This window comes from Cynocephalus volans, chromosome 9 (assembly GCF_027409185.1).
Source record: "Cynocephalus volans isolate mCynVol1 chromosome 9, mCynVol1.pri, whole genome shotgun sequence".
Lineage (NCBI taxonomy): Eukaryota > Metazoa > Chordata > Mammalia > Dermoptera > Cynocephalidae > Cynocephalus > Cynocephalus volans.
This window is the reverse complement of record NC_084468.1, coordinates 35,144,242-35,172,077: the sequence shown is the minus strand read 5'-3', so window position 1 is coordinate 35,172,077 and position 27,836 is coordinate 35,144,242. Positions and strand designations below refer to the sequence as shown.

The 27,836-nt window shown below is 39.2% G+C and overlaps 1 protein-coding gene and 2 pseudogenes across 3 annotated transcripts; all 3 read right to left on the bottom strand.

The window, feature by feature from the left end:
• Positions 1-85: 85 nt before the first annotated feature.
• Positions 86-2,110, bottom strand: LOC134385687 (cytochrome b-c1 complex subunit 8-like; annotated as a pseudogene).
• Positions 2,111-2,188: 78 nt separating this feature from the next.
• Positions 2,189-7,946, bottom strand: LOC134385686 (GTP-binding protein 4-like; annotated as a pseudogene).
• A 3,707-nt stretch (positions 7,947-11,653) lies between these two features.
• On the bottom strand, positions 11,654-27,797 carry LIAS (lipoic acid synthetase). Of its 3 annotated transcripts, XM_063107855.1 has the most exons (11): positions 27,629-27,797; positions 26,103-26,275; positions 24,661-24,754; positions 23,978-24,058; positions 22,975-23,131; positions 22,831-22,888; positions 21,128-21,256; positions 18,624-18,769; positions 17,367-17,437; positions 16,345-16,456; positions 11,654-13,809 (listed from the first exon to the last, which is right to left on the bottom strand). In XM_063107855.1, the coding sequence occupies exons 1-11, from the start codon at positions 27,671-27,673 to the stop codon at positions 13,757-13,759; spliced, it is 1,119 nt and encodes a 372-aa protein (XP_062963925.1). In that variant the 5' UTR covers positions 27,674-27,797; the 3' UTR covers positions 11,654-13,756. The 3 variants fall into 3 exon arrangements, with proteins under 3 accessions (XP_062963925.1, XP_062963926.1, XP_062963927.1); XM_063107856.1 differs by lacking the exons at positions 26,103-26,275; positions 27,629-27,797 and adding an exon at positions 25,948-26,001; XM_063107857.1 differs by lacking the exons at positions 22,831-22,888; positions 22,975-23,131; positions 24,661-24,754.
• Positions 27,798-27,836: the final 39 nt, after the last annotated feature.

Genomic DNA, 27,836 nt, shown 5'->3' with positions numbered 1-27,836 from the left:
TTGTGTCTTCAAGCTGCTATAATGCAGACTCCTTTCCCAGAGAAGGGTCTTTCAGAGACAGGGAACCACCATGCAGGTGAATTGCTCATTTGTCGTTTTCACAGGCAGCTGAATTCTCTTCTTGGATTTCTCAAACTCCTGGATCTTCCATGTGTAGATAAGACAAAACACTACAAAGGGTGCACCATGCAAAGGAAGGAGGCCCGAGTGCGGCGCAGCATGTTGGGGACGCCCTTGCTGAAGCAGTGTGGGAAGGCGTGCTCTCTGAGGGCGACATGCTGCAGGTGATCACACGCCGCATCCGCCTCAGAGTCCCAAATTTGAGGCAGCCCAGGGTCACCTCGCCCTCCACAGTCCCTAAATATCAGTATTATACTTTTTCTGCACATTTGCTTTTGCTTCCTTGCTCATGTGTATTATATACACACACATATTTTTATTTATCTTTTTGGTGGCAGGCAGTCCCGGGATCTGAAACCTTGACCTTGGTGTTATCAATACCGCACTGTAAACAGCTGAGCTAACTGGCCAGCTCTTACAGTTCTTTATGTGATTTGTTTTTCCTGAACCATGTAAGTTGTGGGCATGATGCCTCTTTACCCCTTGATACTTCAGTGTTCTTGCACAGTTTCTGTGAGTCAGGAATTTGGGAAGATTTAGCTGAATTGTTCTGGGTCAAAATCTCATGAGGTGAAAGTCCAAATGTCAACCAGGGCTTTAGTCATCTGATGGCATGATTGGGACTGGAAGATCGTCTTCCAAGATGGCTCACTCATACTGCTGGCAAGTTCCTGCTCACTGATGACAGGAGTCTTCAGTTCTTTGCCAACTTGACCACTCCACAGGTCTGTTTGAGAATCCTCTGGACATAGCAAGCTGGCATCTCCCAGAGTGAGTGAGCCAACAGAGGGCAAGACAGAACTCCATGTCTTTTACTATCTAGTCTCAGAAGTCACACTCCATCATTTCTACAATATCCTATTGCTTAACCAGATAACCATATTCAGGATCTGAAGGGACTATGAGAGGGCGTGCATATGAGGAGGTGAGAATCATTGGGAGCCAGCTTGGAGGTTGGCAGTACTAGTATAAGATACTTCCTTATTTTTTAGAAAAAATATACCCACAATACATTTATCAAAATCAGGAAATTAACATTGACACAATACTATTATCTACAGATCTTATTCAGATTTTGTTAATTGTCCCAATCATGTCCTTTATAGCAAAAGGAAGTCTCAAATCAACATTCTTTTCCTTCTTTTTGGCAGCTGGCTGGTATGAGGATCTGAACCCTTGACCCTGGTGTTATTAGCATCTTGTTCTTCCAAGTGAGCTAAGCAGCCAGGCCCCAGATCATGCTTTCTTTTTTTTTTTGACTCTTTAGTCTCTCTCTCTCTCTTTTTATTTTTACTTTCTTTTCTTTTCTTTCTTTCTTTTTTTTTTTGTGACCGGTAAGGGGATCGTAACCCTTGGCTTGGTGTCGCACGCACCGCGCTCAGCCAGTGAGCGCACCGGCCATCCCTATATAGGATCCGAACCCTCAGCCTCAGCGCTCCCAGCACTGCTGCGCTCCCAGCGCTGCACTCTCCTGAGTGAGCCACGGGTTCGGCCCTTTTTTACTTTCTTTTGGAAGTTTATATTGAATAAAATAGTTGAAGACAGATTACAATGATACACTGTACAAAAGACTAGCAGATAGTTTAACAGTATTTTAAGCACAGGTTTGGACATACTCGTAACATGTCCCCTCCCAAGCCTGCAGGGCAGGGTTGGTAGCCTTCTGCTCATATCCACAAGTGGAGATGCTTTCTTGTGGAAGAAGGACTATTCATGTGCAATGAACCATAGTTCCCTCTTGCAAAAGAAAATAAAGTTTTTCTCTATCAAAAACAACAAACACACCAATGAACCCTTCCAGTCCTGCAAATCTGAAGTAATTGATACTCCATTAAATGCAGAAACACTGTCTACTCAAAATACGAGGGGTCTTCAAAATGTTCGTGGAAAGATTCATATTATCTTTTAATTCCATTTTTCCATCAAGTTTTTGAAGTACCCTCATGTTTGTAACATTTTGCAGTGACAAAAATTTCCCACATCTACACATGTTCACCAGTTTTCAGCAAAGCAGTAAATGCCTTATTTTCTTTTTTTTTTCTTCAATCTATAGATTATGACTCCTATTTTATGAAACCATGCCATACCAAACCAAGAAATAAATAGGCCAAACCATATCAACTGCAAGGGACCCTATCTCCTGTCCTTTTTTACCAGCTTTCCTCTTCCCAGAGGGCAAGTGCTCAGGCTTCATATCAAACACGTGTCTATCTGCCTCCCTCTTCGCCCCCAAGTGATTCATCTTCCCCTGCGCATTCTTCAGCACGGTCGTGGCTCCCTTCATCTTGACATCCCCAAGATGAGAAACATCCCGTGGAGTTCAGGAACAACTACGGCTGTGGGACACAGATGAGGGTGGAACAGAGTCTTCCTCTTTCTTTTCCTAGTAGCGCTCCGAGCCCGTCTCAGCTGGGTGGCGCAGCAGGCATTGACTTTACCATCCAGGTCAACACCAAGACTACGCACCTCATTCTCCAGAACTGTCCATTGAACCTTCTCAGCAGTCTGAGGTATCCTGGGCCCCTGTGTGTCCTTTTCTTTGGATTGTAGAATTTTCAACTTCCTTTTTTCTCTAATTTGTTTGCCAGCTGTCGAATTTCCACCATTTCACTTTCACACTCACTGTCATACTCTCCAGCAGCTGTTCTTACCTCTTCTTTTTCTAACTCTACCAATTTCTTCATGACGACTGGATTAATCTAATCATCTATATTAAGGCCTTCCCGGATCTCTGGTATTTTATCATATTTTTCCGATGAATTCATTAAATCCCAGTCCTTTTGAAGATCCAAAATCAAGATCCCATTTCCAGCTCAAGATCTTGTTCCCTTCTCTTCTTGGGCTCTTTAATTTCCATCCTCCTCTCGCATGCCACCACTCCTCCTGGGATGAAATGGGGCCTCTCCTTGTCATTTCTCCTGTTGGATGCAATCAGTTCAGCACCTCATTTGCTTTGTTTCCCTTCACTCTGGTTTCCACTTGGTGAGCCAACAGCCTATCACAAGCCTCTGTTTTAACTTTAGTTATACCTTCCTCAGTCAGGGTGCTGGTCTCTATTACAGGGAATCCTTCAGACTGCAAATCTGTAAATATTTTCGGATCATCTTCAGAAAGTTCACCTATTCTCTTCACATCACATTTGTTTGCTACAACTGTAAGAGGCTTGTTGGTAAAGAGAGGCCTGATATTCTGGAAGAGCTCCAGCTGTTCCTTCAACCCATGTCTGCGCTGCTCAGACAAATCCATCACGTACAGAACGATAGTGCGTAGGTGCACCAGGGCCACGATGACCTGCATCTCAGTGGTGCTGCAATCCTCCAGAAGGTGGTCCAGAATCCCCGGAGTGGGCCAGCCCGTGGCTTACTCGGGAGAGTGCGGTGCTGGTAGCACCAAGGCCATGGGTTCGGATCCTATGTGGGGATGGCCGGTTGGCTCACTGGCTGAGCGTGGTGCTGACAACACCAGCCAAGGGTTGAGATCACCTTACCGGTCATCTTTTAAAAGAAAAAAAAAAAAAAAAAGAATCCCCGGAGTGCCTACAACCTGCCAACACAGAGACTTACAGTCCATGTGCCCCACAAATAGTGACTTAGTCATGAATGCATAGGGCTGCATGTCCACGTCTGCTCTTGTCACCTTATTGATGAAGCTGGATTTCCCAACATTTGTGTACCCACACAAAAGCAGAGTCCTCATATTTGGATCAATGGTTGGCAAATGGGATAAATGCTCACACATTTGTTCCAAATATTCCACACTCTACTTCTGTCTCTTGATAGCGCACATCCGCCCCAGGGCAGCCCGCTTCAGCTACTAAGCAGCGCAGCACTCCTGGTACCAGTTTTCTGTATTAGTCCGTTTCTGTTGCTTATGACACAATATCTGGGACTGGGTGGTTTGTAAGAAAATGAAATTTACTGCATACAGTTTCAGAGGCTGGACGTCTAGAGTCCAGTGGACACATTTGGTGAAGGCCTTGGTGATGGCGACAGTGACCCAGGGGTCTCACATGGCAGAAAATGGCAAAGCAAAGAGAGTAACCTCTCATGTGATCGTCTTTTATAGCCCTCAGAACCACACCCCTGACCATCACTATTAATCCATTCACTACTGCATGGTCCTACAATCCACTTCTTCAAGGCCCCATCTTTCAATGACCATAATTGGATTTCCCACCCTCAACAGTTACAGTGGGGATTAAGCCTCAATGAGGTTGGGGTGTGTGTGGTTATCCAATTTATAGCATTCTGACCCTGACTCCCAAAACTTATGTCCTTTTCACATACCAATACATTCATTTTGTCTTCAAAGTCTTGTTTCAACTCAAAAGTCCAGAGTTTAAAGTCCCATCTGTGAAATCAAAACAAGTTATCTACTTCCAAGATACAGCGGTGAGATGACAAGCATAGGGTACATATTCCCATTCAAAACAGGAGAAATAGGCCAAAAGAAAGGTGTAATAGGACCTAAGCAAGTCCAAACCCCAGCAGAGCAGACATTAAATCTTACAGCTGACATATCATGTACCTTGACTCCGTGTTCAATGTCCTTTGCATGCTGGTGTGGGGGTTGGGTCCCCAAGTCCTCAGGCAGCTCTGCTCCTATGGCTTTCCTGGTCTCAGGCCATACTTCATCTCTCCAAGGCTGGCATTGTACACTGGTAGCTCCACAATTTTGGGGTCTCCATGGTGGTCCCACTCCCACAGCTCCACTAGGCATGGCGCTGATGGGATTTTTCTGCTGCAACTTTGACCCCATGTTTCCGCTTGGCTTTGCTCTAGTGAAGACTGTTTGCAGTGACTCCACCCCTGTGACAGATTTTTTCCTGGGCCCCCAGGCTTTTACGTACATACTTTGAAATCAAGATAGAGGCTCCCAATCTTTCACAGCTCTGGCATTCTGTGAGCCTGCAGACCTAACACCATGTGCATGCCACCAAGGCTTCTGGCTTGTATTTTTCAAAGCTGTGGTCCAGCTATGCCTGTGGCCAATTTAGCCAAGGTTGGGGCAGCCAAAGCTGCCAGCGTGCTGGTGTGGGGAGCAGCATTCCGAGGTGGCCCTTGGCAGCCAGCCCGTGGATGGTGCCTCAGGCCTGTTCCCCAAGACCATTTGGTCTCCGTAGGCCTCTGGGCCTGCAATGGAAGACACAGATTCCAAGATCTCTGAAGTGCCTTCAGGTCTTTTTCCTTCTCTTCACAATCTTTTTCTTCTGCACTACTCTCCTTACAAATGGTTGCTGGGCTGTGCCATCACATTTTTCTCCTGAAAATGCTCTCTGCTTCTCTACCACATGGCCAGACTGCAAATTTTCTAAATCTTTACACTCTGCTTCCCTATTAAGTTCTGGCTTTATGTCATGCCTTTGCTGTCATAACTCAGCGTAAGCTGTTACAAGTGGCCATGCAGCTTCCTTTATGCTTTGCTGCTTAGAAATTTCTTCCACCAAATACTCTTGTTCAGCACCTCGAGGTTCCACATTCCATAAAACATTTCGGCATAAAGAGAATGCAGCCAAGTTCCTTGCCAGTTCATAGCAAGGGTGATCTTTGCCCCATAAGTTCCTTGTCATTTACATCTGAGATCTTCTCAGAATGGCCTCCACTGTTCACATTTCTAACAGCATCCTGCTCACCACCATTTGACCAGTCTCTAAAACATTCCAAACTTTTCCCTGGTTTTCTTGTCTTCTAAACTTTCACCAGCTTCTAGGCTTTTTCTAGCCTGTTAGCCTCTCCTCAAAACCCAGTTCCAAAGCTGCTTCCACATTTTCTAGTATTTGTTATAAGTGACACCCCACTTCCCTAGTACCAATTTTCTGTATTAGTCTGTTTCTGTTGCTTATAACAAATACACAGAACTGGGTAATTTGTAAGAAAATGAAATTATTGCTTACAGTTTTGGAGGCTGGGAAGTCCAAAGTCCAGGGAACACATTTAGTAAAAGGCCTTGGTGGTGGTGACCCCAGGGGTCTCACATGGCAGAAAATGGTGGAGCAGAGAGAGTCTCACATGCTCTCCTTTTAAAGCCCTCAGAACCACACCCCTGACCACCATTATTGATTCATTCACTACTGCAGGGTTCTATGATCTAATCACCTCTTCAAGGCTCCACCTTTCAATGACCATAATAATATTTCCTCAACAGTTATAGTTGGATTTAAGCTTCAGTGAGGTTGGGGGGCATCCAACCTACAGCATCCAGTTCCTGTTTGGTGATATTATTTCTTAGTCTTTATTAATGAAATCTGTTTGAATAGATTTTCTTAGTTGGAACTGGAAGAACCCTATTCTGCCTATAAGATCATGATGATATAATTATTAAGAAGAGTGAACACCAGTGGCCTTAGGCAGAATAATGAAATAGCATCCCAAGGAAAGAATCGGAAGGTGGGTAGAGCAAAATAGCACGAGCAGCAGCTGAAAGGGATGAGTAGACGTGTTTCACCTTCCTGGGGTTTCTCACCCCCTAGAAAGGGTTGAGTTTCTACAGGAGGCTGGGGATAGGGTAGGGAGGGGGAAGATTCAGTAAGATGATCAAGCTAGTGAAAGTAAGGTCTAGCTGACTGTGTACGCTCATTTGTATTCACATTCAGGTCACCCTATTTGAAATATTTTGAGTTAGGTATCTGTACCTGCTATCAGGAAGGTACTGTAAGGTGCTAAGAAACTGAGGACACAGATGAAAACAATTGTTAGAGAAGCTGACACACACATAAATAACTGACGAACATGTGAGAATAGCTATAAATGATAAAAACAAAATATTGTGTGGGCACAGGTAAAGTCTACTCCAGCTGAGGAGAACAGGAAGGCTTTCTGGAGGCGGGATGGCATTTGAGGTGGATCTTAATAGGTAGACACGATCTTGCTAGGGGAAGAATGGAAAGAAGGGGCGTGTCAGTAGCAGAAGCAATGGGAATAAAAAGCTGGAGGCAGGAAAATTCAGGCTGGTTTTAGGGAAAGCAAGTTGTCTTTTGTGTGGAGTTGAAGGGAGCATGAGAATGAACAGCTGCGGAAGCCTGGAAAGATAGAGTAAGGACAGAGGGTGGAAAACCTTGAACTCTAGGTTGCGTTTAGGCTTCCTTAGTTGTCAAAATGGAGACAAGGATGGTTATGCAACACTGTGAATGTACTCAATGCCACCGAATCGTACACTTGAAAATGGTAAATGGAAATACTGAAGTTTTGTTTCTTTTTAATGTAGTCATTTTCTTAAAAAACAAAATCGATTTGGTTTGTTTAAAACAGATGAACAGGAATGGGAAGTAAACGAATAAAGTTTCTTAAAAAATTTTTTAAAAAAATCAAAAGACAGAACTTTGTTAGTCACACTAGAGAGACTCATCCTAGCTTTTAACTAGACGTTACCATCACCACATAGGTCATGGCAGTGTATTCAAGTTTTAGACCAAAAACCCAGGAAAAATATATCATTGGTGCCAGCCTTACAAAATGATACCTATAAAGTGCCATAAAGAGGATAAGTTGGATGCAATGACCCCTTGCTCCTTTCCTTTTTCCTGAATACAGATAAGAGACTACTCATTATAGATCTTTATTTTACAATATATAACTTGTAACATGGGAGATTATTTTAGGTGCCTATACATTTTTCTTAATTTTAACAGTTAGGCATTTATTTTAAAGGCGTTAGAATAAATGTAACTTACAAACTGTATTGGTTAATATATAAACTTGGCTGCTCTACCAGGGACCCAAAATTATAGTGTCTGAAATAGAAATTTCTCTCACGTAAAATAAGTCCAGGGAGGTGGACCAGGGCTGGAAGAGCACTTCCACGGTCATCAGAGACCCAGGCTTCTTCATCTGGTTGCTCTGCCACTCTTGACACAAGTCTCCTGTCTCATGGTCCAAGATGGCTGTTCAGCACCAAGCATCATGTTTTCATTCTAACCAGCAGGAAAGGAGGAAAAGAGGAAGGGAAAGGTACGACCCTCCCTTTAAGAGCACATTCAGAAGTAGCATAAGTCATTGTGCTCACACACTGTTGGCCAGAACTTAGTCACATGTCCACAACTGGCTGCAAAGCAGTCTGAGAAATATAGTTTTTAGCAGGATGATCATATGCCAGATAAAAATTCTCTTATTGCAGAAGGAGAGTTACAGAAATTGAGGGACTGGCTGGTTAGCTCACTCGGTAGAGCATGGTGCTGATAACACCAAGGTCAAGTGTTTGGATCTCTGCCAGCTGGCAAAAAAAAAAAAGTGTGGGGGGAACAATTAGCAGATTTTGCCATACACATAAAATCCATATTTTTATTTCTGTTATTTTCAATTTCTCCATTAATATAAAGTTTCATTTAAAAAAAAATTGAAACAATTGATTGTACATATCTGTGATACAGCACTGACTATCAACACCTGTGTGCCATACATAATGATCGAATCAGGATAATAAAGTTTCATTTTAAAGGGATTTAACTTTAGATCTTCTGGTCAAGATGGCAGAATAGACAGTCCCCATTGTCACTCTTTCCCACAAATCAACCAATTTACAACTATAAAAAGGCAACGACAGCCAAGCTCAGGCCACTAGAGCTCAGGGGAAGAGGAGGAGAGACCTACGGGGTGTACAAAGGTGGGAGGAGCCACGATGAGAGAAAGAAAAAACTCCTCTGACTATTTCAAATCCCAGTCATTTTCAGGCTGGAGCTGCTGAGCACATGGAGCAGGAGCTGGCAGAAGCTGCAGCTGTGCCCTTCGGATGGAGTTATTCAGAGGCAGCAGGGGAAAAGAGGACCTTGGTGTCCACCGGGAGAGCAAGACCACTAATAGGGTTCCTGTGGACCCACCTAGGAGTGAGGAGCCAAAACAGCTGAAATAAAGGAGCCATTCAGAGGCCAGTGAGTCATCACAAGGGACTGGAACATGACCCGCCCATGGGAAGTGTTTGGAGCATGGGTGGTGGGGCAGGTGGGCCCACCAGGGGAACACTGGGACACAGCAAGGACAGCTGCTCTGCCCCCCAATCAGCACAGGACCACTCAGAGGAGACTGGTGAGGAATACAGAATTGCATGAGATATAGTTTGATGAAAAGACTCAGGTCCAGATCAGAGTTTCTACACAACCCAGGTGCTCTGTATTTCACTAGAACTGGAAGTACCTATAAAGTCAACCATTAAAAACTGAGCTGCACAAAAAGCCTTCCCTAGGGAATCAGCAGCAAAGCAGCAATTTAGCTCAACCACATAGTTCAAGTGCTGGTCCCCACAGGAAGTTCCCCCATTTTATTTTACTTATTTATTTTGGGGGGTGGCTGGCTGGTATGGGGAACTGAACCCTTGACCTTGCTGTTACAAGGCTGTGCTCTAACCAACTGAGCTAACATGCCAACCCCTCCCCCCATTTTAGAAGTAAGCAAAGGACAACAAATTAGTTCCAGCACAAAGTCTGAGTGGTGGAAACAGCAAATAATCCACACAGAACTGAAAGAAAAAACAAAGTACCCACAACCAGAGACAAAGTTTGATATTGACTAGTAAAGGTCTCATTTCACCAAAGAACACCTATAACACCTAGAAGGACCAGGAGTCCCCTTGGATACCAAGCAGGAAAGGGGAGAGGGCTGGGGTCCTCAGCCATGCCCCCCCCAAACCCACAGGTGGGGGCTGAGGGCCTTGGGCATACCCCCCTGACAAGCACAACCACTCCAGTGACAACCATTGAGCTACTGCAGGAAGCACCCTGGGCTCTCCCAAGCCAGGGTGGTGGGGGGGCCTCAGGCCTTGGTCATGCTCCCGCAACATGAACAACCAGCCCAGAGATGACCACCAACCTGTCACAGGAAGTGCCCAGGGCTTTCCCAAGCCAGGGCAGTTGGAGGTCAAGGGCCTTGGCTCCGCTCCCCCACACCCACAGCCAACTCAGCAACAACCACCAAGCCACAGCAGGAAGTGCCTCAGGCTCTCCCAAGCTGGGGCAGTGGGGGGGCCAAGGCCCTTGGCCACACACCTCCAGACACGTGCAACCATCCCAGTGACAACCATCAAGCTGCAGCAAGAAGGGCCCTGGGTTCCTGAGCTGGGGAGGTAGGAGGTGAGGGCTTTTGCCACACCCACCTGACATTTGTACCCAGCCCGGCAATGACCAAGCCACCGCTGGAAACCCCTTGTCTCCCCTGTGTGAATATGGGGGGAGCCACACGCCTCAATCCCACCCCTCCTCCTTCCTCTTTCTTCCATCACATTTCCTCCCCCTTTCCTCTCTCCCTCTCCCTCCCAACTGCTCTGCAACATTTTAGAATGTAAAAAAATAATATTAATAAAAAAATTAAAAAAGAAAAAGAAAAAAGTAAAAGGGGATTTAACTTAAAAAATTTAGTTGTTTAACTATATATTTATAATATACATAATATATATAACAATTTATTTATATATATAAATATATATAAAATACTATAGTTACCATCCAGATAGGCAAAAACTATGAAGGTTGCACATGAATGACTAGAGTTTAGAAAACACAGTAGTAGGTGACATATTTTAATTAGTAACACTAAACTTAGGAAACTACCAGGATGTTATTTTTTTTTAAGACTGAAGACCAAGCCTATACCAGTATAATGGCAAAACATACAGGTGTAAAGTGAAAATTGTTATTTTTTCTCTACCAATGATTTTCTTTTTTTTTTTTTTTCTTTTTTTGTCTTTTCATGACCGGCACTCAGCCAGTGAGTGCACCGGCCATACCTATATAGGATCTGAACCCGCGGCAGGAGCGTCGCTGCGCTCCCAGCGCCGCACTCTCCCGAGTGCGCCACGGGCTCGGCCCTCTACCAATGATTTTCAAATTGTGACCCAAGCATCTCTACATTACTTCAGGGATCCTGCAAAAGACTGATTTACACATAAATACATATATACACACATAATTATAATAAATATCTACAATTATCTGCAAAGCTATTACTAAAAAGACAAGAGGCACAGTTCTTGGTCAATATGGTGTACTGAGTACACATTTATATCCTCTCCCTTCTGAGGACCCATTACAATTATAGATAGTAAAGGGGGGGGGAAGGCATAATGAAACAGAGAATAGCAGGGGCCATCTGTAGAAAGAGATTTCAAAAGATTTCTGGAAAGTGTCCAGAGGACGGATATGTATTAATTGAAAGCAAGAGCTAAGGAAGCTGCTTCCTGGAATACTGGTGTGATGGTCAGAGGTCCTGCCCAGCAGAACAGCAGAGGCTCTACCCCAAAGAGGGTGAGAGAGAGGGGCACAACCTGGGGCTTAATGTGAACAGCTAACTTTCTCATCTCATCCACCCCTAAGAAGAGAATGATTTCCTAAGCCCAAGGGTTTAAAAAAACCAAAAAACCTCAACAAGGTGGGGGTATTTTTCTATAAAGAAATTGTATAAACTGTTTGGGAAGAACTAGAGCAATGATTATCATTGTTTTACAAAAAAAATATTTTTTAATGTGTATTTATCACTTTCATTTTTTAAAAATGCCATTTGTGTTACAGAAAGGAAAAGATCACACACACTGAAATATGTTAAAACCCAGTTTTAATACATTGTAAACCACTGATACATTAACTTGCACTGCCAGATTTTTGTACAGACTTCTTGCCATGACTGTGCATTTATTTTTTAATGTTTTTAGCAGCTGGCCAGTATAAAGCTGAACCCTTGACCCTGCTGTTACAAGGGTGTGCTCTAACCAACTGAACTACCCAGCCAGCCAATGTCTGTGCATTTAAATGCACTTCTTATAAATGAATCATTGTTAAGGAAGGTCAAAGCTCTGCCCTGGGCTCTTAAAATTCATCCGTCCATTCTTCTACAGTTGTGCAAGGGAGTACACCTCTACAACACATGTTCACCACACTCAGATTACCCCAAGACTCAGGCATTTCATCGCACACATTCTAGTTGGGTATAATGGTCAGTTATGCAATAAGGAGTGAATGAATTACAAATCAGGACATTATTTGTGATTCCACTTTGAAACAAACATTTCCTGATACTCCTCTTTCAAGTTTCTGGATTGAGTTTAACTGCAGAGTATCCAGAGATGGCAAGATAAAGTGTTTGTTTTAAAACCTTTTTGTAATAATTTACTATTCTTCAGCTGGTATCAATCAGGATTTTTCTCAATACTATGCAACCAAGACAAAACAAAAGAACAAGTAGACTACTGAGGCTGACAGAAGACTGCAAATATCCTCCGTAACTCCTAATTTCACATTTTCATATGGAAAAATAGCTTCATTTTATCATTCACTATTTTTGTATACAGAATAAATAAAAGTTATAAATCTCAACTTTAACATACATTTGTGCTAATAAAATGCCATTTTAATTATTTTACATTGGGGTTCCATGAAAATTTCATTTGATAAAATGATTCCCTGTTAAAAAGTTTCATTACCATTGGCCTACACTGTGCAAAAGGCTCAACTATCAGGAAACATCTACATTATGTCACAAAATCGCAGTCTGAAAAATAATCCATTTTTTTCTGTGAAATCAGTTTTTAAGGTGGTAATGACTTGAGATGTTTAAACTTAAAATCAGTGGGATTAAATTTACACAGCAAAACTTATTAGGATCTATAAAGTAGTATATAATCCTTCCTTGGGTTAAATTAAAATGTAACCAATTTCCAAAGTTATTCTTTACATTTATAATAAATACTGGTTCATTTATTTATAAATCAAAATAGAATTGGCCAGCCACATTACATATTTTACAATATAACCACCTAAAAATTTCCTGTGTGAATTGCTGAAGAAGTACAAAGACAGGATTCAGAGTCAACAGATTGAGTATTAGTAATTTTTTTTTTTTATTGTTACACAGTTGATTGTACACATCTGTGGTGAGTATTAGTATTTTAGAAGGAAATTCCTTTTTCTGGTCATTATTATATAATGCAACCATCTCACCAGAGTAATGTGAGGAATAAAAGGAATAAATGGGAGAGTGCATGTAGTTTACAAATAAGCACTATACAAATGAGGGTTGATATTTCTTAGGTTATATCTCCATGCCTTGAACAACATCACTGTCTCGGTTTCATAGGGGTACTAAACAAGTAATCACTGTAAAACTGTTCTGCAGGATCCGAAGTAGTCATACCAATGTAAAGAATCAACATCTTAAGCCTTTCTGCACAATTCCAATGATATTATACTATTATGAAAAGGACACACGCTAATCATAAGTAAACTGATCATAGTCTTTATCTATGTTGACTGTTTCATCACAGGAACATAAATGAAATTTTGGCTTTTCATTTTTCTTAAGTGAGATGTGAAGATAATGTATAGGCAACAGGAGCTTGAAAAATCTTCTGGAAGTTTTTGATGTATTTTTAAAATTATAATGTTAACAGCAAATTCTTACAAAGCTATTTTATGATTATATCATATTACAAAGCTATTTTATGATTATATCATAGCAAGCAACAATTTACTGGGATGAAGAAGATATGCTAAAAGCCAAGTGAATTACTATAATTTAATATATACAGCTTATTGACATTTTTCTTTAAGCAAAAAGAGTGGGGTACATCCACTGAAGTCTAGGCATTCTGACATCACCTCTATTGCCAACTGGAATCAAATTTTTAAAATTTCTGTGATCCTGAAGGTCTTTTCAAAGTTTTAGAGTGCACTTGTTTTTCTTTTAGCCACTAGATTTTTCAGGAAAAATTCACCTATTTAGAAAGAATGAAAACACATTAGTACCAATTTAAAGTAAATAACTGTAAGACTACTATTTCAGAATAATATTTCGGTGTTCCCCTTTTAAAGAAGACTTTTGTATTTATTGACATTTCTCTCTTCTCAAATCTCAGCAGCAGTATTTTTTGTTTTTTTGTTTTTTTTTAATAAGATGACCGGTAAGAGGATCCCAACGCTTGACTCGGTGTTGTCAGCACCATGCTCTCTCAAGTGAGCCAACCGGCCATCCCTATATAGGGATCCGAATCTGTGGCCTTGGTGTCATTAGCACCACACTCTCCCAAGTGAGCCAACCGGCCATCCCTATATAGGGATCCGAATCTGTGGCCTTGGTGTCATCAGCACCACACTCTCCCAAGTGAGCCAAGGGCCGGCCCTAACAGCAGTATTTTTCTAATCTAACTATCTCCTATATCTGGTCTTTTCCCCAACAATAATGATGAGTCATTGTTCTTTTTAAAAAAATTTTTATCACTACAGTCTCTATGACTATTCTTTCTAGTAACCCAGTATTACAAAGGGTGACCCCATTGTATGTACGGGTCTGCTTCTGTACATTTATTCCACTTTATGTGACCATCTATTCCTCATTGCTGACAAAGTATTGCTGTTGGCAAAATTCATTTCAGAGAGCAATTGTGCTACATTATTAGCCTGGATCTGAGGTTCATAAAACAGACCTTGTTGCAGTTGGGCAGACTCATCTGATGGAATCTCTTTAGCTTATTCCTCTCTAGGGAAGCAAGAGTTCTTCATTTATAATGGGCTTTTCCCCCACCCTGAGTTATGCCTGCACCATAAATTAGCTGCTTACAGGGGAACACTCACTTTTCAGGCCATTAAGGTTCCATTTAGTCTGTCACTGTTACAGCATGGCTCAATTTTATTGATAGATTTTGGCACTGGAGGCCTGATTTTATGAGGGGTCTGATTAACTTTTCTTTGGTATCTTACATATATGAGTAGAACTGTGATGATCATATCCGTACGCAATCACCAAAAATACCAAGGCTCCTAACACAGCTAAGTAATCTGTGATGCTCTATATCTCATCTAAATCTGGTAGGAGTAGAACCAACATTACCAGGCCCTAATCCATCCTCTAAGTCTAATGCTCCAAGTACCAGAATTCAATCTTTTACTGGTAATTTAAAAAGTATTAAAAAGCATTAATAACTCACTCCTTTATAAAGGTTAGAAATTTCCCCCCCCAAAATAAAATAACTCTTTTCAAATGATTTTACTCTACTTTACCCACTCTAGAAGCAGACATTGATTCTATCCTTTATGTATATTTTTAGCTTGCCAGTAGTACTGCTTGAAAACTAAATCACTTATAATTATTGGTTTTCAAAGTCCCCACATCCTGTCAGTCAATGTTAAATTCTTGGATTTTGTAACCAGGATAAGCTGTTGGTTCATTAAAATGCCTTACACTGCTTTATAGAATCACATTGAATATTACTAATACTTGAACATTAATTTTTTCAAATAGAATTTATGCCTAATTTAAAACATATCTATAACTTAGACCCCAATATATAAAGTAATCATTTAAAAGATCACTAATAGCAATAACATTTTATTTTTTTAGTGGCTGGCCAGTACAGGGACTAAACCCTGGACATTGGTGTTAAGAGCACCACTCTCTAACCAACTGAGCTAACCGGCCAGCCCAGTAATAATGTATTTTAGACTATCCAAAAAATACCTAGCTGTTTATTCTTAACAGTTATAATTGTTAAGTCCAACTGACAGGAAAAACATCATAAACATTTTTAGATTAAATTCCGTCTTCAGATATGCTCTCATGTGCCTTCTGATGTCCATTATCATATGACTTTTTATCCCTTGGAAATGCTTCTATTTTCATAAATCAGCTCAAACTACTGATCAAAATAAGAGCTGAAATTCCAAAGGTGAAAAAATGTATTGTAGGTAGTAAAAGTACTAAAAATTTCTGTAGGAAAAATAATTTTAAGGATTGTTTTTTCTGTTGCCTCTGGGGAGGAAAATATAAAGACATTAACACTGCAAGCAGCAAGACTACCAAATAGATACTTTTCAGTGCTTAAATTGATCTCAAATTGGGAGTCTGGAAATGCAGCTGGCATCACTTTCAAATGAATATACACTTTTCAGAAAACCATATTATACGCTTGGCATGCTTTGTCATATCTTAATGAAATCCAAATACAGAATAAACTAATCAACTAATGGTTTCTGCTTTCATCATAGTTGCTGAGTTATAAAGGTGTGTGTTGGAGGGTGTTAAGGAACAAATTCGGTTTAAGAGAAACTTCTTCTTAATATGACCCCTAAGGAGCAAAGCTTCTAGGTATATTCCTGAAAAAAAATTTCCCCTTCCCCCCAACCCCGGCTGCCTGCCACCTGCCAAAAAACAACTACAGCCATTATAATTGTACTAGGGTTTTGGTGATTTGGGGTAGAACTTAATGTGGAAAGTTAATGGCCTAAATAAAACCATCCCCTGCAATCTAACTTACCTGCTTTATATGAAGAACGCACCAAAGGGCCACTTGCAGTATAATGAAATCCAAGTTCATTTCCTACTTTTTCCCAGTGTTTGAACTTTTCAGGAGTAATATATTCTTCAACCTAGATTTAAACAATTACTTCTGATCAGATTCTACAATTCCCTAAATAAAATTTTTTTTTCATCTTTTTTTTTTGGCACCTGGCTGGTACTGGGCTCTGAATCTGTGACCTTGGGGTTATTAGGCTGCACTCTAACCATCTGAGCTAACCGGTGAGCCCTTCCTTTAAATAATTATGATTCTATAGAAAGTCTATACTCATGTATTCAGAATGGTTTTCACTTCATAATTTAAACAGGTCCCTCCCAAGCTTTCCTCCTCACTAACTACATGTTTACTGGTTAATTTGTTGGCCACTCTATCAGAATGTAATTATAGAGAATTAGGGAGGTGGGGAAACATATAAATTTTGTACTGCATTAGCTATTCTGAAGGACAGACAAAAAAGATGCAATTATCTATAGAGATTACTTATCTACATTTTTCTTCATTGATTAACAGGCATAATCAAGAATTAGTCATGCCTATGACATCCTGAGGACAAGACTCTTTTCCTCATCTTGTATCTTCTGCTTAGCATTGTGACTGGCACATGGTCACTACTCGACACGAGTTTCCTGACTGAACGGATAAGTTCTATTCTAGAAATAGAAAGGCTGGCTTCTCATTCTTACTTCACCTCTGGCTCTCACATAACTCTAAAACAAGTCACACAACCACCAAGTGTGAATGAGTGCAATTTCTCAATTTTTTAATTCTTTTTTTATGAGTTCACTTGAGAGTTGTACAATTTGAGGAGCAACAAATAAGTGCCAGTGTAGCTGCTTTATGTAGATAATATAAAACAGAAACTGGGACTTATATAAATGGAACATTATACTAAAAAAACATCAGTTTCTTAATTTTACCTGTGGATAACAAAGATTTACTTTAAATTATCAAAAAAATTTGGAAATTCAAGATATCTGTACCTTAAGGTGGCGCTTTGTTGGCTGCATATATTGTCCTAAAGTCAAACAGTCCACGTCTGCCTCACGAAGTGCTGTAGGAGAAAAGCACAAATTACATTAGGAGATGTTTTCACAATGTTAAAATTGTAGATCTAAACATTATTTTCCTGGGGAATATTTCAGAACAGTGTGAGCCATATGTTAGTCTATAATCTTCATGTTGAGGAATAAGACTATACTTATTAATTCAAAAGTATTTAGTGGGTGGACTATGATTAGGGTTGAAAATTTAGGAATGATTAAGGTAATCATGTGGGGCTGATAGATATAAAGATAAATACCTCTAATACCATAGAATAAATGCTGAGTGGAGGGTGCTTTAGGGCAGGAGTCTGTTGGGCAGAGAAGGTGAAGGGACCAATATACGCAAAAGCCTGAAAACATCCATATTAGATTATGTATCTTTTTTTCTGTGTGTGTGGAAGCTGGCTGGTATAGGGATCCAAACCTGTGACTTTGGAGTTATAAAGCTGCACTATAACCAACTGAGATAATTGGCCAAGCCTAATCCATATCAGAGACCAGACATGCTGTATTAGGCTTTTATTCAATGTACAAAGTATGCTTTGGGGAATGTGAATTGATTCCTGACATATCAGAATCTTTCTAATAAAAAGCTGTATGCATTGTGGTAAAGAGCAGCTTTTAATTACTATTTGAACTTCTTAGTCCTTAAACCACTAAATAACTGCAAGTAGGCCAAGGGCCCTCAGGTAAAATAAAAACTTTTATATTCAAAGTTTAAAAAGCCCAAGAATCACAAAGCAAATGGGTTCACAGGACTAAGGTTCAGCAAAATCCTAAGCACACCATGTTTTGTGACAATGCTACAAGTAAGCTCTTCCTCGAAGGCCTTATTGGATTGGTCTTATTCATCTATGAACTGTCAATGCCTAGTACTTGGCTGGCTTTCAAAAACTGTCCAATAACAGAATAAGAAAGATGAACAAAATCATGTTTTTATTGGATGAAAGGCAGGTGAATAAAATGGGATACAAATCTCATATCCTGAGCTTCGTTCATATCATTCCATAAAGTTCTAAGAAAACATACTTTCTTTCCTTTCTATGCTGCTGTTTACCACTACGTACTTTACTTTGTTCTTATTAGCAATTGCACTGAGACTACAGAGGAAGCACAAATTTAACAGGGCCTTAAAAATGGGGTTCCTGCTAGTACTCAAATGAAATAGGAAAGATTTTTAATTTTTCAATCTACCTTTCATTGTTGCATATACTTGTTCATCATTCTCGCCTAAACCCAACATTATAGATGTTTTAGAAATAACATCAGGCTGAACCTCCTTGGCATGTTTCAGTACACGCAGAGACTGGTTGAAATTGGCCCGGGGATCACGAACTTTCCTGAAAAACATCAGGGCTGTTGTCAGCTAGAATAACCATAAGTTCAACTAAATGCATAGTTATGCAAGCAACCTGAAAGACCAGAAAAGTACATTCTCGACATTATATTACATCATATGGTTCAATGGTAGCATTTGTGCCCAAATCCCTGTTAATTTAGAAAGGAAAACAAGGCCTTACTGGGTTCCCAAACACTGTCTACTTTTAAGCCCTCTCAAGCATGGAGCAGAGAAATCTATAATGGAAGAAATCACTTCGGTTAATGCACTGAGAAACCAGAATTCTGAAGCTAAAAATTAATGATTATATGGTGTAGTCAAAAGAGAAGGGAAAAAGCAGAATAAGACCATCTTCATATTGAAGAAAGAAAAAGCTATTTAACCCGAACCCACATTTTAGAGGGTTGAAAGTTTTATGTTCATTTATTTTCTCAAGACTAAGCTGCCCTCTGTTGGTGAGTATGCAACATTGCCATGTTGTAGGTAAAGAAATGCACAATTCTGGAATTTTCACAGGGAAGGATAATGTTTCTCAAGTGAAATCAGGGAAACTGGCACCCACTGGTGGTGGTATCATTACAGGGTTGGAACAGGCTGTGTGCTAGAATTCAGCAATGGCCAAAACACCATGACTTAAATGGTGACAAAGCCAAAAGGCCAGAAAGTTGCTGATGGTTAACCAGCATTCATTTGAATTCTAATGCAGCTTTAAACATGTAATTGATTTGAACACCAAGGTCTAGGGTTTAATCCCTGTACTGACCAGCCACCAAACAAAACAAAACATGGCCCACCACAGCCACCACAATGTCTACGGCTGCTGCAAAAGTGGCTAGATGCCACAACCACCATGCAGATGGCCCGCCAGACACTCGAGTGCATTGACACAGGAGAGTCATGAGCAGAGACCAGAGAAGAGTATGTCTCTCTCCACAAAGCCCACTCCAGAGTGACAGAGAAGCACCTGCTCTCCATTACTAGTGGGGGACCTGAACATAACTCTCAGCACTGGACAGATCATTTAGGCAACAAATCAACAGAGTAACTGTTACTCTTCCAGAAAGAGAGAAGAAATCTAGGGTTATCAGAGGTGGGGGGGGATGGGGAGAAATTGGATAAGGGGCATAAAGAATAAGTACGATTTGTAATAATATATATGCTAATAATATTGATTTGATCAACATACGTCAGTGTTGAATCCCAAAAATATGTATAATCAATTATGATTCAACTAAAAAAAAAAAAGAAAGAAAACAAAAAAAGTAATTGATTTTTTTTTTTAGTTAAGACACTAGTTCACAGGGAAGAGGGAAAACAGATTTACAAATTTAAAAATAACCACAAAACTAACAATATAGAGAGTACTTTTTGAAATGATTTCTCCACTGAAATTAAGTTGTGCTCCTTAATTTTTATGATTTAGGGGAAGGGCTGGTTATTTAATATAACTTCTTTCAGGTCCTTTGACACAGAACAATGTGTAGAAGCTAATAAAATCATTGCCAAATACTTTACTAAAATTAAAGAAAGTGAAAAATATTAATCTTGCCTGAAGTTTAAAATAATTTTCATTTTTCTGAAATTTGAATATTGTCACTGCATAGAATAACTGTCCTTAGTAATTTCTAACTACTAAAATTATTAGGAAGAGTGAGGAAGAACAGTGTCTACTTTTTTGTTATTGTTGTTGCTGTTTACTTTTTTCTTGGTGGCTGGTCAGTATGGGGACCCAGATCCTTGACCTTGGTGTTATAACACCCAGTCTAACCAACTGAGCTAAGCAGCCAGTCCACTATCTACTTTTTAAGACAGATTTAAGGCACATCTGGATACCAGTTCTTCTTCTGCACTATTTATTGCAATTATTAGTGCCAAATGTATTTTTAAAAGACTTTTCTTTAAAATTACAGCCAAGGCAAATTGCTTGTAATTTTTTCCCCTCTGAAAACTGTTCTTTGAAAAAAACAACACTCATTGGCATTTGTGATGTGATACTATTTTAAAAAAAGAGAAAAAAAGATGCTCATTATGTATGCTTTTATCAAAACTCACATAGTAAATGTTAGTAATATCAGTTACTAATACTTTAGTGTATATATTATAAACACTGATATATTAGTAATTGATATTACCAGGTGGAAATATTGTGGGAGATATTTACACTTTTTATTGGCTCTATTTTCTGATTTTTCTGTAATAGACATACACGGGTTTGTTTAAAAAAGAGAGATAGAAAGGAAGAAAGAGAGTTTACTTTGTAAAAGTCAACAGCAAAGTTCACCCCTAAAAAAATGTGAGAATATATATAGCATATTATGACCCTCCTAACTCTCCAACATTATTCTGTACATGTAATCACCTCTGTAATTCTGGAACTGTTTCTACATTATGTGCATATACATCTAATCCTGACAGAGCAACTTTTTCTATTGCTTTAAGATCTCCTCGGAAATCAGGCGTGAGACATTCCACAAGAATTTTTGGATTCCTAGGGGGAAAAAAGATAAGTATTAAAGTGAGGTAAAGAATTGATATAACTTGCTCAAAATAGAAATTATCCATACTGATTCAGTATCCGTTTCAACACCGTAATCTTTAGAACTTTGCCAAGACAAGCATGAATATACAAATGTTCACATATGAACCATTATACAAAAAAAAAAAAAACCCTCAAACCATCAAATACTATGTACGTAGTGGTTAAAACACATCCGCAGGCAAATAGCAATTAGAATAAAATTTGAGATTATATCGACTTTTAAACCTAATTTGAGTAGGTTTTAGAAACATAATATTGTTTAAAAGAATTAAAATATAAAATATTTTATACACTGAATACAAAATACTTTTTTTACTCTTTGGAAAATGAATTGGGTCATTTCTTATGTGAATAAAAATATTATTTGATTGTTTTAACTTTGATTTCTTTTAAAATTCATTAAATAGTTGCCTCTTCTCTTTCTTTAGGCAAATGTTTCACAAGTGCTATGGGTTTAAAAACTAATTTCTGGGTTGCTGAGTCATGAGCTTTGTTTAAATGAAGTGCAAGCTAATCATTAATCTTCCTATTTATATTGTGGATATATCTATTCATTCGAGCATTATAATGTGAACTAGGGCACAGAACTGTTCCCTTTGACACCAGAAGAGATGATTCGGATAGCTGATAAATTTTTTCACAAACACAATGGCAAAGTGTCTGGAGCTATTCCCTGAGAAAACATGCAGAAAAGAACACATATATACTTTCTCCTGAATATAAAAGATGCTGAAAGAACACAGCCTATAACTCACTAGTTTTTTAACAACAAGTTGAGACTCATTGAGCCTTGTGAAATAATTTTAGTGGCTTGCAAACAGATTTTTTAAAAAATGAACTATAATAGGAAATATTGGTGAATAACTAAAAAAACTCATTTACTTAGTATGCTTGGTGCTAGACTACCACGAAGTTGTAGGAGGTGGGTGTAGCTCCTCTTTTTTTCTTTTTTCCTAAAAAGACTGGTAAGGGGATCTTAACACTTGACTTGTTGTCAGCACCACGCTCTGCCAAGTGAGCCACGGGCCGGCCTTTCTTTTTTATGCTTTTTAAAATGCATGGGATTAAAATATTAATAAAATGTGGATTATGAGTAAAATTCCCAGGACATATGAATATGATAAAATCTGTACCAGGACTTACATATTGTAACAATGCTGAAGCTTATCTCAACCTAACTACTCCTAGGTAATGATTTATTCCAAATTAGTACTAAAAAGACTGCAGTTTTATGAAAATTATTCAAAGTTTAGACTGATGCTCAAATATGAAGAAGGCACCAAAGATTCATGGATAAGTTCATGCCACCGAACCCCTAAAATTTTCTGCAAATACGTATTTGTATGTGTGAATATGCTTTTTCTGGAGAAATGACCACATAATTTCTAGCAGATTATCTGAAAGGTTTGAAACCCCCAAAAAGGTTAATAACCACTGCTTTAATGTAAAGACCTTACATAAACTGAATTTATATGGATCCAAAAAGGTCCTTAAGTTACACAAACAAATGAAAAAAGAAGTACCTTTCCTTTAAGTATGATACCGTCTTTGCAATGTGTTCAGCTCCCCCATCAGGCATATCTAGAAAGAAAATAATCTAATGCTCAATATGATGTCACAACTTAGTAAGAGCCAATTTCTGGTAGAGATCATGACGATAAACTAACCATCTCGATCCACAGATGTCAGGACAACATAATCCAGACCCCACTCTGCAATTGCCTTTGCAGTATTGTAGGGCTCATTGGCATCCAGTGGAGGTGGATTTCTCGCAGTCTTAACAGAACAAAATCTGCAACCTCTTGTACATGTGTCACCCATCAACTAGAATAGAGAGGTTACAATTTAAATCAAAGGGACAGATGACCCTCAAGAACATAATGTTGAGAGTATAAAGCACGTTCTAAAGAATGTGTATAGTTTATAAGAAATTCATAACATTCAAAACTAAAAGGAAATGATAAACTCAGAATTAAAAATAGTGTGAAGGGAAAGGGGATAGGAACAGGAAGGGACACACAATTTAAACTTAAAAATTCATATTGGCCAACTGCCAAAAATAAATAAATAAATAAATTTAAAAATTCAATTTGAAAATGGGCTCCTAATATACAGTTTGAGGTGTATACAGAGGGGTTCAAAGATAATGCTAATGTTCTACTCTCAAACTGTAGGTGAGTATCAGGGTGTCTATTGTATTGTTATTCTTTATAATCCACACATTGTTTATAAAGATTCTTTTGTATCCACTCAATGATCAATAAATATGATTTTAAAGACTTAAAATATTCAATTGACAGATCAATGTGCAGGTTTCTATGGGAGTTAAACAGAAGGCACAGCTCCTTCTTGTTAAATAGTTGAAAGAGAAAATACATAAAAAGGTAAACATTATGAATAATATTTCCAAAAATTAATAGAAGCATTAGATTAAGGCATTACTTGATTAGCTATCAGAGAGATGGAAGAACCAACAATAGATTTATTCAGAGAAGGATAAGATTACAGTAAGTTGATTATTGTCAGGTTTTTTCCTTCATATTTTTCATAAACTCATACGTAATGAAAAATATTACCAGAGATTCATAATGTACATTTTTTAGGAAGAAGACACAAAATATTCCCTCTCAGTTTCTAGACTAAAGCTTCAGAGGTTGAGGTTGGCCTTACCATGATTGTGGCTGTGGCAGTAGCATATTCTCCACCTCCCCAACACTCTCCAATATTGGGACACCGAGCTTCCTCACATACCTGTGAGTCAAAGGGAACAGAGCACAATTAGGTTGAAAATATCCACCAACTGAACAATTAGTGATTAGACATTTTAAACTGCTCATTGCTCACAACATAATTTTTAAGAAATTCACTACTCAAACATGCTGTTACTCCTCGTTAGTACAGTGGTGAGTAAAAAAAAAATGCTGTTAAACTGCCAAACTGGCAGTTTAGGATCCCATTTTAAAATTAAAAACTATATAATGAATATATTTTATACGTGCAAAGGAAAATATATATATTGAAAGGATATACATTGAACGGTTAAAGAGGTATGGTTAATACTTGGGATTATATATGTGACATTTAAGTTTATACTCTTTCCAACAAACACATACTTAATTTGTAATATAAAACAAACAAAAACCCCTTGTTTTCCAAGTTGCAGGGAAAAAAATTCTTTTGTATCTTTTGCAGGAAAAATTATTTTAAATGTACATTACTGGTAGTATCCCTTAACATCTTTATTTACTTTCCTTGTTATTATTTATATACTTATTAATAACTTTTAAGTTACATATATGTAGAAACATTATGGCTTTTGGTTAAGAGGGATAGTTAACCCTTTGAAGACTTACTGTATGGAGATTTAAATTCCGCAATGTATTTTTCAGTTTATTGTAATTTTTCCCCATGGGAATCTCTGTCTTTAGCCATGGAGGTAGTCTTAACCTAAGGAAAGCCAAACAAAACTGTCTATTAACAAAGATGCTGCCAAATAATCACACCATTTTGAAGTTATTTTGCTCTATTATAATTCCTAGTTAATCCTCCATAATCCTGGACTAACTCTTATAATTTCTTCCATAGGAGTAAGAATAGAGAATCAAATTTAGGCTTGCTCAAACCACTTTAGAAAACACCAGCAATATGGGCCGGTCCGTGCTCACTCGGGAGAGTGTGGTGCTGATAACACCAAGGCCACGGGTTCGGATCCCTATATAGGGATGGCTGGTTGCTCACTTGGGAGATTGTGGTGCTGACAACACCAAGTCAAGAGTTAAGATCCCCTTATTGGTCATCTTTAAAAAAAAAAAAGAAAGAAAAGAAAACACCAGTAATGGACACTAACAGGCACTATGTTCATCTACCTTTTGCAAAGGCACAGAGTTACACCACTCTAATAAAAGAATGAGGAAGTTTTTGAACATCTCATTCTCCATGAATAATACTGCCCAAAAGTACTCTATTTGTTAAGAGGAAGGAGAGATCCCAACTGTGCTCTATCTGCTTTACATTCTAGATTTTTATGGTGGTTATTTGATAGAAAAAAATCTAAAATTTGGAGTGAAGACTATGTATCCTTGGGTTTCCCTTGACTTTCACCCACTTGTGATCTAGAAGTTTTTTTTTTTTTTTTTTTTTTTAATTAAAAGATGACCGGTAAAGGGATCTCAACCCTTGGCTTGGTGTTGTCAGCACCATGCTCAGCCAGTAAGCCAACCGGCCATCCCTATATAGGATCCGAACCTGTGGCCTTGGTGTTATTAGCACTTCACTCTCCCGAGTGAGCCATGGGCCAGCCCTGATCTAGAAGTTGTTGAATAAAGTACCTCTAAAACCAATTTGCCCTCTGCAAGAAATTCCCTCACGATTCTTTCAAATTAAGGCAAGGTATCCATGTCATATGTAAAGTGACTGGGACAAGCAACAAGTTAGATCAACACCCAGTAACAATTAAAATTCACCAAGATTTTATAGATTAGTAGCAAGGTGATAACCTTTACTCTCTGAAGAAATTAGATGTTCAGTAGAAAGTGGGGAGATGGCAGGGTAAGATGGTGAAGTTCTAGGAAGGTTGGAAAAATAAAACTGTCAAAGGGCACAGAGAAAAGGAAAAGATTCCAACAACTTCACCTACTTACGTGGTCTATCTGGGTCTGTTGTCACTTCTTTATAATAATTTTCAGCTAAATTTTAAAAGTCTGAAATTAAAAATATATTCAAGGGCATGGTTATATCTGAAAATAATGTACAATGAAGGAATAGAACATCAAAATTATCACAAAATTTCAATTACCTTTCTCCTTTCTGGCGTTTTAAGTTTCCTTTGTATTCATCCCAGGTGCTCTTGTCTGCAAGATCACCAGATACAAAATCTTGAAGGTCTGGCCCATTCTGTAAAAATTCATGTTTTTTATCTGGCAAGGAACTGAATGGTCTGACAGGCCTGCATAAATATCTTCCAAATACCTAAAGAAAGAGAGTTCATTATGACATTTAGTGGAGTCTGCAAAAATTTAGTTTTAACCCACTATAATTCCTAAAGGGAGGGGAAAGCCAAAGAACTGATTCATAAATTATGTCAAACTATTTAGGGGTTATAATTGCCTAGGAGATTAGAATATAAGATTAAAGAGGACCCAAGAGAAAGGAACCAACCCTAAAGGAGAATAGAAGTTAACTATTTACTGCTCGATTTAGAATATATTTGAAAACCATTGGAACTGTCTACCACATGTCACACTTTCATGTACCCCATTTAACTGGTGCTACAAAGTTACAAAGCTTGTCTTTCAAGGGGCCGGCCCGTGGCTCACTTGGGAGAGCCTGGTGCTGACAACACCAAGTCAAGGGTTAAGATCCCCTTACTGGTCATCTTTAAAAAAACAAAAACAAAAACAAACCAACAAAGTTTGTCTTTCAAGATTTTTGGTTTTTGGCGGCTGGCCAGTATGGGGATCAGAACCCTTGACGTTGGTGTTATCAGCACCAAGCTCTAAACAAGTGAGCTAACTGGCTAGCACTATCTCTCAAGTTTAAACCTCTTTAAATGGAGAAGGTACCACAGCTTTAAATTTTCTATTCCTGACTTGAGTCAAGGAAGTTCAAAAGGAAATTTGCAAATCTTTCTAGCTCGGGCTTTGGATAAGCACTAAGTGTTAAAACGTAGAGGTAATGCTCAGTTGGCTTCAGAGAACTAGAAGGAAAGAAACCAAACCTAAAGTTTTTATTTTCTAGGTTACATTGTTTCTATGTTCGAACATGGCAGTCATTCAATAAACATCTGTTGAACAGAAGAAACCATGGTATTTGGCTTCTAGATCTGAACAAAAACATGCACGAGATAGCCCAAATACTTTAAACTTCACGAGTCAGTACCTGTAACGCAAAGGTACCTGCAACAATTCAAAAAGAGTGCTTGTCAGAGCGCTGCATTATCGCTACTGCCCTAGCCCACCTCTACAGCTAAAGCCTAGAGGACATGTTTGTGTTCTTAGCAGTGAGAGTGATGTCTAATACACAGACAGAGCCCAAAACAGAGTTGTTATTTGGGGTGCTCCACTAAATCTAGGGTACAAACCACATTCTAAGCGGGAAGAAAACCTTCAGCGCCAGCCCAGGGAGACCTTCAACAAACCAGTACCAGAGACTGCACCTCATGGGGGTGTCGGGAGAATTAAATGAGATACTACATAAAAAACGTTTAGATCAGTGCTTGGCTACAGGTGAACACTCAATAAGCGTTGGCCTTTTATTACTGGGCCCTCTAAGGGATGGGAGCCCCTCACCCCACGCCCGAACCCCGGTCATCCTACCGCTCACCCGGGGCCCCAGGGTGCGGGCGGCGTCCCGGCAGCGTAGAGACATCCCCTGACTAGGCCTAGCAGGGTCGAGGGATTGAGGGTTCACTAATACCCTGGAAAGGACGGAGGGAAAAACGGTCGCTTGGTTTATGACAAAGCCACCCCTGACCCACTGGAACCTGAACTACTCCGCGATTAGCTGCTCTAGCCTCAGTGGCGTCGCGCAC

Coding starts and splice junctions, on each gene's coding strand:
- LIAS (XM_063107855.1), bottom strand. CDS start 27,673: ATGTCTCTACGCTGCCGGGACGCCGCCCGCACCCTGGGGCCCCGG. Junction 21,257..22,830: donor GTATCATACTTAAAGGAAAG/GTACTTCTTTTT, acceptor TTTTCCCCCTAG/GAATCCAAAAATTCTTGTGG. Junction 16,457..17,366: donor CAACAAAGCGCCACCTTAAG/GTACAGATATCT, acceptor GTTTAAATCTAG/GTTGAAGAATATATTACTCC.